Source organism: Dreissena polymorpha, chromosome 1 (assembly GCF_020536995.1).
Source record: "Dreissena polymorpha isolate Duluth1 chromosome 1, UMN_Dpol_1.0, whole genome shotgun sequence".
NCBI lineage: Eukaryota > Metazoa > Mollusca > Bivalvia > Myida > Dreissenidae > Dreissena > Dreissena polymorpha.
Window position 1 is genome coordinate 76,377,132 of NC_068355.1, and position 12,857 is coordinate 76,389,988.

The following is a 12,857-nucleotide window of genomic DNA, read 5'->3' on the forward strand; positions in this document are numbered from 1 at the left end:
TTCACTGTTTCAAACAGTGAAAATTATCAGTGAGAATTATCGATAATTTTCATTGTTTACTGTGAAATGACGTCATTTTTTTGACGAAATGACGTCATTATCCCAGCAAAATTCGTTAGTTAAACTCTTGAACAATGTATATAAACTGTGAAAAATGCATTAAATAAAAAGAAAATTTGTTGGATTCGGTGGATTATCGACTTTAATTCACTCGTGATCATAGAAAACATATATTTTCACTCGTGGCTGCGCCACTCGTGAAAATATTATTTTCTATGATCACTCGTGAATTAAAATCGATAATCCACCGGATCCAACAAATATCCTCTATGTAATGAACAGTGCAAGTTGTTTATTTTGCTGCTCAGTTATAATGGATTATGCATGTTATAAATGGGAAGCGGACAACGACAACGAGCAAGGCATGGTATAGGGGAGTTTGGGTGAAGGTAAGCGTTAAGGCTCACCCTAAACCAAACCAGACCCCTAACCCTACCCCTTACCCTCTAACCCCCCCCCCCCCATGCGCATTTTACAATACCATGCCTTGCTCGTTGTCGTTATCCTCTTCCTATTATAAATATTTGTCTGCGTGAACTATTTGATGCATTAGATGCAGTCATGTATACCATATGGAGTTCGCAATACAGTTTTATAGTGCAGATTTGATGCCTTAGATGCAGACATGCACACCATATGGTGTTCTGAATACAGATTTATAGTGCAGATCCTGTAACTTCTATTTACCGGCCTCTCTGTGTCTCTATGCAAGTTTTTTACGGGCGTTATAGCGTTGATGAAGTAATGACCACCTATAAATCTGCATCCAGATAACGTGTACATCCTGCTTAAAATGTTCAACTCGGGTTTATAAGTTATTGGTCCCTATTGATCTGTGTTCAGTTTACAGTGACATGCCCTTATACGTATAAGCCTATAGTTGAACCCTATCAATCTGCGTCAACAAATTGAGTGAGCTTATACGCTATTTATGCATGGGATAATTCATGAACTTCTATTTATGTACAATCTGCGCGAATACGAGTGTTATTGTGTTTCGAACATAAGAGCGCCTATTAATCTGCTTCCAGACAATGTTTTACACATCCTGCGTATACGGTTATATTCGGGATACATAATGATGGGTAACGGTATAATCCGCGCGCAGTTGACATTCACATAGGGTCGTACGTGCATTACAGAGCTTATAGAACCCTATCGATCTGCTTCGAGTCAACACATTCAGTGTGCTTAAATGCTTTTAATTGCATCACAAAAGTTGTTTCTATTTATGTACGTCCATCAAATCTCCGCGTAGTCTTATATGTTGTTTTTTAACAATTGTAGAACCAATAAGCACCCCTGCCCCTAAAAACACTACGGCATCCAGACAACGTCCACATTGTGCTTATACCGTTGTATATTAATCTATTTATCTGCACCCAGTTAACATTCACATGCAATTATATGGTCTTAATTGCATTATGAGCTGATGTAACCCAATCAATCTGCATTGAGTGAATTTATTGAGGTTGTGTATACGGTATCAATTGTACCAACTAATAAACTTCTATTTATCTGTGTCCATAGAATATTCTAATGTTCTTATACGGATTTAATAGCGTTGGTGAACAAATGAACCCCTATTATTATGTAAAAAACTGTGAAATACCATGTGAAGGTTATTGGCGCGCGTAAGGGTTAATAGGGTATCACAAGGTCCCCGTTGGAATTAAATCGATAATAGAATCTGATAAGATAACGCATGCAGATTTATAGGGCTTCATTATGTCTGTCGCAAGTAAACCCATATAAGAATCTTAGAAATGCCATTAATTTTGATGATTGTCGAAACGCATGCAGATGTATAGGGCTTTATCATTTTTCTGTCGCAAATTATATAAAAGCTAGGATATGCCCTGCGAAGGTTGTCAAAATGCATGCTGATTAGTAAAGCTTTATTAGTTCTACATCGCAATCAAACCAATATAACAACATGAGAAATGCCATGTGAAGATTATCAGACGGGTGCGTGAACCTGTTCAGACTTTTAAGATGCAGATGATTAGCGTTCACTACGTATCTAATACAATACAGATCTGATAAGCACCCGCTAAGTGTTAACTCAAAGAAGATTAGCATTGGGTACATTACTTATTTCATGCAATGAAGTGTTGATAAGCACATGTAAATCTAAGCTGCGGAATAAAACAAATATAAAACTGTCAAGGCTGTCGGAACACATGCAGATTGTTAAGGCTGCATTAGTTTTTTATTGTCAAAATTAACCCCATTTAAGAACCATCTAAGAGTGTTTAGACGTAGATGATTAGGTGTTCATATCGCATTTAATGCAATACAGCCCTTATAAGCACTCTCTATGTTCAGGCAATGCAGATCGATAGGATTGCTTTAGCTATATAATATCTTTTTATAATGCACAATAACGTATAAGCGTATGTCAATGTCAACTGGGTGCAGATTTATAGGGCTTCATTAGTTCTCAATCGCAATTAAAAAATATAACAAGATTGTACGGATGAAGATGAATATAGTTTATTGAATAAAAATCATACAATTAGAAGGCGAATGATGTTTATTAAATAAATATAATACAATTAATAGTTTAGTCGGCATCTAAATCTGTTCCGGAGAATACACATGCCATAAAGCTGAAGGTACTCAATTTCTGATGACGAATATACACTGGGATATACCCTGGATTAAAGTCTGCTATATAGAATCTGTTTTGCACATCTGCACATAACATTAAGCAGTAAAATGATGAATTGTGATTTGTCAACTTGTAATCTGTAGAAATGTTAAGTGTACACTTGTTAGATGCTGACCTGTAGCAGATTACTAAAACCGATCGTACATCTTAGACAATAATCAACAAGCTAATGTAATTTTTTATCAACTTCTTCATTTTCAGATCTGAAGTTTAAGAAGTTACATGTTTGTATTTAAACATTTAAACTTGTTGAAGTTACAAGTTTACACATGCGTACTGTGGACATCCATCAAATAAAAATGAAAATATCTCCATATTCATAATTGATTTATTTGCATATTGATTTTGTAGAATCGGAACATACAACATTTTACAATTGTACAAAACAGATATTAAAATGTTGTATTTACGCATTTTAAAAATTCTCTGCTAAACAAATCAGCTGAATATTCAACACGTGCTACATTTCTCGTGATGAATTTTATTGGCGGTCTTTCTCTTCCATAAAATCCCTCCCCCCAAAAGAAAATACATATTTTTTCCCCATTTCTTTATTATTTTTGGAAGATCATCTAATAAATGACCAGTTTCCACACTAAGCCCCCTCTCAAACCTCCCCCCCCCCCCCTGACCCCCTCCCCCATGTTTTGTTTTTTTGTTGAAATGTGGTTAAAAAGAAAAGACAAATATTTATTTTTATTAATTTATTTTTGAAAGACTGTCCAACCATCCCACCCAAGAATCCCCCCCCCCCCAAAAAACAACATAAATATATAGTTTTTCTTTTTTGAAAGATAATGTAATAAATGACCACACCCCCACACTATACACCCCTCTCCACCCCACCCCTCCCCCTTTTTAATTGAAGTATTGAGATTAATAAGGTCCCTTCACCTTTAAACAAGAAATATCTTTAAAAAAAGATATACGGCGTTGATTGTGGTCGATGTTTATGAACAATCAAAAGTTATCTCTATGAGATAAAAAGTAGCGGGTGCCTTTTTTCTGCGCAGTTCTTAGCTACATCACAAGCAAATCAATTACGGGGTGTTGCGCCAGATTTCGTGGCTTATTTTGCCTTATGTGATATTATTAGTCAGATATCTATATTTACAGAATAGAAAAACACAAGAAACATGAAAATAAACGAGTGCATATAGGTCAGCCAGCAATACTCGAATCTTATTTAATTGCATAATTATAGTATAGTGAATTATTGTGCTCATGCTTAATAAACTTGTCTAAATGGATAAATATTTCTAATTAATTTTATCAAAATTGGTCCTTATCATGCAAATGTTGAAAACATATTAAAAATCGATGATTGACATACCACAATAATATCGCCGAATATCTTTATTTAGTATCTTTCTGATCAAAACAGACTTCAAGTGCACAAAGTTTACGAGACGGCGTTTATATAAAGATTTCTGCAACTGACCGCAAACTGACCTTGATACCTTGCGGATTGGAATGCAATGCATTAAAGTTAGGTAACAATTCTGCTGCTGAAACGACGGCTTGTTTACGCCAACTGTACACGACCAAGGCAACAGCTGTGCCTAAAATATTGATATATCGACAAAGCAACTAAACAAACTATTTACTCCATCAGACAAAAATAGCATAGATTCCAATTTTTTCCTTCAATGAAAAGATCGCAACCCCTTCTGCGAACTCCGGTGATGAACTGTATATAAACTCTGACTTTCACATACTGGCCGCGAATTGACCCGAAACCTAGCGGGTTGAAATGCAATGCAAGTAAGTACTAAATATGAGAATATAGCCTTTAGTATAAACGCTTTTGCGCTGGTAATTCTCTGAAAATAAAAGGCGAACGCACAAACTGTATTTATTTCGAAAATTGATTGTAAAACTGTTCTATCTATTGAGCCTTTTCATTAGAGATAAAGTTGATTCATGCAGTAAAACAGTGTTACAAAGACGCGGATATGTTTCCAATGTTCTGGTGTTATTCTTAAATCAGCCAATGGAATAAATGAAGTGTATTCATTCGTACCTAGCCGCGGGAAATTTTATTTGAATATTATTGGACACTTACAAAGGTCAAGTCAGGGTGAAAAGCTGGCTTAATACAGCTTACGCCGAAAAAGAAAAATAGATGAGCAGGGTCTGCACCCGCTAGGCGGTGCTCTTGTTTTGTAAAGTTTGAACACACTGAAAAACTTAAAATATGCTCAAAGTTCACTGATTTGTATTTTTAAATAGTTTTATACACATTTTCCTTGGGTGATTGTCAACAATGTAGTATTATTTTTGGGGCATAGCTTTCTGACCTAGATTGTGACCTATGCTGACCTTTGTTAATGTCAAATGAAAAGTTGAAAACATTTTCCGCCAATAGGCCAGTATGAGTAAATGTAATTTTCACATTTGCTAAAGATGAAGACAATATAAACAAGTGGTACACATAAACATTTTAAAAATTCTAGTGTTTAAATACACTGATTTAATATGTATAAATGTCAGTTTTCAGTTATTATTTAAACAATTAACACCAACTATTGATTTTTAAAGAGATAATTTGGGTTTAATACTTTAATTTGAGTATCGCTTAACTGGCCTATAAATATATATTCTTTTGTTTGAAGAAATGCCCTGTCATTGTCCCAATTCAGCAGGTGTTTTAATGTGCTATTATAGTGACTTTATTTGTTGAAATCCAACCAAGGAGTAGGGGTCACCGTTGAGCCCTCTCATTTTACTTGTATCAAATTTATTTTTGATTCACTTAGCTATATCAATTGTTTCTAATGATAATTGTTTATTTGAATATCAGATCAGAATCATTATTCCTGGTACATTGTCCTTACTTTAGATTAATGGTAGTTTACAATGAACGTCTTATACTAATGATTATTAAAATAGTTTGAATGTTAAAGTCAATTGAGGTTTGGCATGTTTAATATTTATTTGATCTATCTGTCAGATGAATGAACATATCAGATTGGCAAAAGAAGCTTATATTATAATTCGGTTGAAAAAAAGATGAATCATCAATTGCGATGTTAAGTTTTTATAAAGGCAATCCCATGACTTTCAAACATTAGGTCAGTTTGTTCTTTGATGATGGTCAATAATGAGTGTCAATGAAAAAATGTTTTCTGTGAAACTAAGATCACTATTCATTTGTTTTTATTTCATACTTGAATTTTCTGGATGTGTCAATGCAGTAACTTTTGACGATGTCAAAGAAGCAAATTTGCAAGTGGTAGCGGAAGATATAGGCACGATTAATGACAATAATAATCTTCGACCAATTTCGGACAGTGATCTAACTCTTTCCGTTAATGTGGCCTGGAATTTAGTGTCAATCAATGATTTTGACGAGGCCAATGGATACATTGAAGTTAGTGGCTACCTAAAGCTGGAGTGGGTAGCAGACATATATACCTCAAACACTAAAAATTATGATGGCTCAGACACAATTAAATATGACCTTATGTGGAAACCACCAATAATGATACTGAATTCTTTGTCATATTTTGAAGAAATTGGCCATGCCGCAAAAACAAGGATACGCTTCCATTATAAAAAGAAAACCTGCACTTGGATGCCTTGGGTGACAACACGGGTTGGATGCTCACCTGATGTGAAGTTTTATCCTTTTGATACGCAGAAATGTGTGATAAAGCTCGCCATTTGGGGCTACCCAAGCAATGAAGTCAATATTACCCCTTCCATAAATCATTGGACGTTCAAGCAGTTTGATGAAAATGGAGAATGGGAGATACGCGAGACAAATGTTGAGAGCACTGTTGAAGATGATGTGTCAATGCTCTCGCTTGGAATCAAAATCAAGCGTCGACCCATGTACTACATTATCAATATTATTACACCGGTTATTATTCTTGGGGTCCTGAACTCCTTTGCCTTCATCTTACCAACAGAATCAGGTGAAAGAGTTGGATTTGCTGTTACCTGCTACCTCTCTTACGTTGTCCTGTTGAACATGATAATGGGTTTTCTTCCATCTGCTGCAGCACCCATGTCTCTCCTCAGCTATTATACCTTCATAATGATGGTTTTCAGTGGGGCTATGGCCGTCACCACAATATTAACTGTGAGAATCTACCACAAGGACAAATCCGAGAAAGTGCCGATAATCTACCAAAGCTTATTTTCTTGCATACAGTCATGTAAGAAAGCCTGTAAAAACACACATACTGTTGAACCCTTTGAAACACATTCCTCCGAAGACGATTGGTCCATTTCTTCAAACTCTGACCAAGGCAAGGAGGTCAACTCTGACCAAGGCAAGAAGGTCACGTGGCCAATGATTTCAGGATTTCTTGACTGGTTGTTCTTTTTCGGTTTTCTTGGCGGACAGATTTTTTTCTCTGTCGGCTACCTGGTTCCAATATTCTTAAAGTGAAAATGGGTCATTGAGGATTGTTTAAAAGTTTTATTTTGGATTGGAAATTACTATCATTTTCGGATTTATTTGAATGATAAGTTAAAAGTCTTATATCCCTCGACCCATTTTCTGAAGTATTCTTCCTTTCAAAATATGAAAATTTTAATTATGTTTATATTTATGTTGTTTTTGTTTTCAGTAAAATATTTTATTGAAAGTGGACATGATAATGCTGGTTATGTGATATTTTAAGTATTTTAGATTTTTGCCTTGTATTTTTTTCTATTGTCTTTTGTTCTTTGTAATATATTAGTCCCTGTTCCTACATCAATGTATACATACTCTGCTACCTATTTCATTGTTCTTAAATTAATGTAAAAACATGTGTAGAATATAATTTTCAATCCAGCTAATTGGTACATACATGAAATTGCAACAAAGAACTTTGCTGTTGTTGATATGGATATACATTTTAAGTTAGATCTATACATTTGTTCATGCTGCATTAATACATATTTTTAAACAATACTTTTTGTACTTTTGAATGTGTATTCTTGAGCATAATGTTTTTTTATTAAATGTCGTAGATTTTGGCAATTCACAGGGCCTGGACCTATTCCCAAAATGTACTGGAATAAAACACTGATAAACAATTAAGTTACCCAGCAATGCATTTATATTTTAACTTATAGACAAAAGCACATGGTTACATACTAAAATGCTTTACAGAGCACCCTTGGACAAACAAATGGTCAATGAATAAAATTATTTATTAAAGTCAACTTATGAATTAAAATGATATAAAATGCATTACCAAATGTGGTATAGATTGTATTAACAATTTTAGTTAGACAAATAAGAATTGTTGTTGTTAATATGTTTATTAAAATAGCCTGTAATGTTGTTGTTTTTAAGTTTATAATAAACGTAAACATATTGACTTGTTTATGGTTTTAATTATCATTTACAATACCAACATTATAATACGTATTTTCAATGTTTTACTTGTATTATTATTATATAAGTATCATATTATTATTATATACATTAATATTATTTTATTATGAAATTTGAAAATGATGATTTTTGTTTACCTCAACGGTTTGATTGAGTATTATGCTGTGTCAAATATAATCAATGCACAATTTAGGGAGAACATTTTTCTTAAATTTCAATTTAAATGTTGTCAAGTCTCCATTATTTGGTTCATATTTAAATTTGATCAAATCAAATTGGCTTATTGACATGAATTTTACAGGGGGAAGACCATTCAAGGTTTTAGAAAGCTTATTTTGAATACAAAACATGTTTGCAAGCAATTATGTTCTGCAGTGATAACAATCTTAGCGCATGTCTATTGTGAACAAAAAATCAGGTTTTTCATGACTGTCTTATCATATAATACGTAAATACTCCAATGATCTGTTAGGGCTTAATCATGTATGCTTGACTTGTTTGAACCCAAAGTATATTGTCTGGGTAGTCTGAAATTGTTATTGTTTTGGTTTTAAGGTTACCTGATTGTCAGACACAGGTGTTCTGGTTAACCCTTTCTCACTTAGAAGCAGAGTAAAAATGGTAACTGGCAGTCTGTTCAGGTTTTATGCTGTTTGCTACTCATCAGTATCTTAGGGTTGGAAATGAAGCCTTTCAAACTTGAATTTATAAAGAAAGAACGTACATTTAATTATATATTCTAAAAGACTTCTAATGCATCAAAGTGCTTTCTGAACTTATCTTTGCAAACGACAAAGATAAAAATGTCCGACTCAAGGGCAAAATGGACTCATTAGGGCGAGTTAACCTAATTGGTAATGGTGGAACTTGTCACAGTGTTCTCCAGAAAAATTTGATTAGCCAGTTATATTTTCAAAGTAGCCGGAGACTGCAAAAGATGGATGTTTTTGTGCAATTTTAATTGATATTTTGGGGAAAAGTTGCCGTCCTCTAGATTGAATGTAACAGATGATATCGCCAGCTGCCGGTGTTTTTGGAGAACACTGTTGTCACTGCTGTGCAGTACAGAATTAATGAGTTTAATCTCTGGTAGAGTGTCCCTGATCATCAAAAGACGCTTTATGTACAGTGCTTCTACCCAGGAAATGCACTCCTGATTATTGTATGAATTGTCAGGCTTTCAACTTCTTTTTTAACTCTTGAGGTTGAATTGGGTTATAAACATCTGTTTTGTAAGTATTCAACATTTATGAGACTAAAATTGATCATGCCATTGATTCCACATCCTTTTTATTGACATTTGGTTGATGTACAAATCTTAAAGTGCTTTATGGCACTGTGGTGCTGATTTATCAAGCATCTTTTGTAGAAAGTACTGTCAAAACTCCCTGGCTTGAACTTGCTTGGCTCGAATATCTGGTTGGCTTGAAATCTCCTGGAAGTACCAATTTTTAAGCGAGGCTGTTTTTGGAGAAAACCCGAGCTATTGTCATAGCCAACTCGTCGTGAAGTGTTGTGTCGTGTCGTCTGCCGGCGTCGCGCAAAAACCTTAACATTGCCTTTTAAATCAAAGTGCTTCCACCTACAACTTTGAAACTTCATATGTAAATGCTTCTTGATGAGTTCTACACGCCACACCCATTTTTGGGTCACTAGATCAAAGGTCAAGGTCACTGTGACCTCGAAAAAAAAAAAAGTAAAAAAAAAAAAAATTCTGACAGGCTTTTGCAGCCGAGCATGGCACCCGTTATGCAGTGCTCTTGTTATTGCTATATATTCATATAAATTTCTTTTGGATGGCTGAAATTGGCAAGGGTCGAATAATTGGATTGCTCGAACTGTTATCACAGTCCCAGTCACAATTCTCACACGTTATTCAGCTAGCCATTAGTGCCAAATAGTTCAACACTTAAACTGTTGCACACCACTGAATCACTGAATTTTAACATGATTGGGATCAACAGAGCAAATATTTGTTTGCATTAAATGATTTGTATTGAGATATTTTATACAATCATCCGATTGAAGTAAATTTTTAGATTTCGTTTTGAGGGACACAGCCAATTAATATAGACAATTTAGAATTTGTAATTTATTTTCTTAATAATTTGTCTAAGAAAAACTGTAGTGAAACAACGAACAGAGCTTTGTATGTTAAAGTTGATAAAAATCAAAACAAAACAACAATGCCAAGCAATCTGAGATTTAAAGTATATTTTGATTACAGGAATGTGATGCACTCACTGTTTTTGACGATGCTGCAAAGCAGCTCGTCTAAGTTATCATACCATGAAAAAATTCTTCACAATGTAGACCTATGTAAAAGACCGAGCCAGTCCGATTGAGATTTTTCTAATCGGCATAACTTGCTGATTATCATTGATAAAGGTAAAGGAAGCTCAGCTATAAATACGACAACATATTGTGGGAAAAAGATTTAATAATAGTTTAAAAACGTTAATTTTAAATCAGTTATATTCAATCCATTATATGTTTATAGATCAATGAAACAACTATGCATTTTCTGTATTGTATTCGACATTTGTTGTGATTCTGTAAATAAATTGCGAATGAAAACGTGTATAATTAACGTTTAATGCGATCATGAGTGTTAAGAAAACAAATTATTTCGAACCTGCCATTTGTAAATGTTATAGTGAGTATGGTATATAAACAGCATTATAGCCGTACGACACCTATCGTAGCAGATCCGTGGTCTAGTGGTAACACACTGGCTTCACAATCCAGAGATCGCTGGTTCGATCCCCCGCTGCACCTAACCTACTAAATCGTCTTTCGCATGAGATGTTAAACCGAGGTGCAGTGTACTAGGTGCTATACACCGGGCACTAAAAGACCCAGGGTCACCTCTGGAACGGGTTGTCTCCTGTATCTTGCACTATCCCCCGTAACCAACTAACACGTCTTTCTGGGGGCGATGGCCATATGGGAGACAATCCCGGTGCACTCAATAAAAAGAAAAACAACAACAACAACGTACGACATCTATCAAACTTGCTCTTATGCATGCATTCTCATATTGCATATTTAATAAACTTTTCAAACAGAAATTACAGAGCCACATCAGTGCACATACGATGATTGATAATTCATTTGTTTGTTGGATTATTGTTTGCTGTTTTAAACACATATTAGGTTACATCGCGGAGATTTAGTTAACCTTACCATGTGTTCATGGGCGAAGTCACATATTCAAGTGCTCTTATGACTATGTGCTAGTGCTGCAACAATATACCGGTATATCAGTATATATCGCAATACGCAATCCGCATATTGTATTGCGATACGATTTTCGTCATACCGGTATGAAAATTTAACAAACATGCATCTACATTTCGTTCAGAAAAGCCATCCAAAATAATGATATCAAGGTAAACAAAACAAAGCGGTATTTTGTTAAAATAAATTTTTACGTAAAAATGGCATTCTAAAAAGTCTATTATACAGAGTAGCGTTGTTACATGGGAGCATTCATTCTATGCTTTTATACGAATTATCGTTGAATTAATTACACACAACTAAATTCGATTCTGAAATGAGCATTATTAAATTTGTTATCCGAATTTCGGAAACACGCTTCCGAAATGTAATGCTAACGCGACAATAAAAAAGTGCTTTATTCTTTTTCTCAATAAAAAGCACGCGAAAATTATACAGACATGTAGAACGTCGCGTGCAAAGTGTGGGTGTATTTGTGTTGTATAAAACGGGAACATCACATCAGGCGATTTACGCGTGTTCAGTGGGGAAAAAAACGCCCGATTGGAAGTTATTTCATCACATCTTTAAATAGTAACAAATGCCAAAATGTATTTGATATTTAAGAAAATTGGTGAATGTTTGTGTTTTGTGTTATTCTTGAGCATTTTTATAGTAAACATTTACCAGAATTTGCTTTAAAACTGGAATATACGGGATTATCGGGTTATTGGCGAGTTATAATTCTGGTACAAGTAAGCAATATATTGCGATATATTGCAATACGGGTTTTTGAACTGACAATATATAGCAATACGCTTTTTGACGTATTGTTGCAGCACTACTATGTGCTCATAACTACTTTCGGGAATCATCATAAAAATTATTGCTGTACTTCACAAACAAACATGCCTAAGCTTATTGAATTAGAGAAAAAACAATGATCAAAAGAGAAAAATTATATGTTCATGCACATGGGCATGTGAAATCACATCCGTACACATAACATCATTAACTTAGGAAAGGAAACAATGAAATATAAAGTTTGGTATGATATACATGTGAAATTAAAGAGCATGGTGTAATTAAAGAGCATGTCAAGTTTTGAATATATCTGCTGAAACATAATGTTATAACCCACAATTGTTTTACTGTAACAGAACTTTTTTTACAGAAATACATGTCGAATATCTTTTTAAAGATATTTCTTGTTATATTTGATCGAGAATGTAACCCGCCTCCCAGTTTCGCTGAATGGGTCAAGTTCCCCAAGGATACTACTTCCCCATACCCCCCAAAAATTTTTTGTACACAAAATTATTCGTACCAAATTATTTTTGCACCCAATTTATTTCGTACCCAAATTTTTTTTCATACCCCAATTTTTTTTCGTACCCAAATTTTTTTTCATACCCATTTTTTTTTCGTATCCAATTTTTTTAGGGCCCAATTTTTTTTGCATAATTTTTGTACTAAAAATTTTCGTACACATTATTTTTTCGTACCAAAAATTTTCGTACCCACATACACTATTGTGGTGATGTAGATAAACTTAACTTGATGCAT

General features: G+C 34.3%; 2 protein-coding genes across 5 annotated transcripts in view; both read left to right on the forward strand.

Moving 5' to 3' along the window:
* Window positions 1–12,857, forward strand: part of LOC127835959 (uncharacterized) — a 68,643-nt gene that overhangs the window by 33,601 nt on the left and 22,185 nt on the right. The gene's annotated exons all lie outside the window — the stretch shown is intronic.
* LOC127835948 (neuronal acetylcholine receptor subunit alpha-5-like) lies at window positions 5,499–8,006 on the forward strand. The gene has a single exon (XM_052362371.1). The coding sequence runs from the start codon at window positions 5,838–5,840 to the stop codon at window positions 7,131–7,133; it is 1,296 nt and encodes a 431-aa protein (XP_052218331.1). The 5' UTR covers window positions 5,499–5,837; the 3' UTR covers window positions 7,134–8,006.

Excerpts from the sequence above, each read along its gene's own strand:
- LOC127835948 (XM_052362371.1), top strand. The coding sequence starts at position 5,838 with ATGAGTGTCAATGAAAAAATGTTTTCTGTGAAACTAAGATCACTATTC.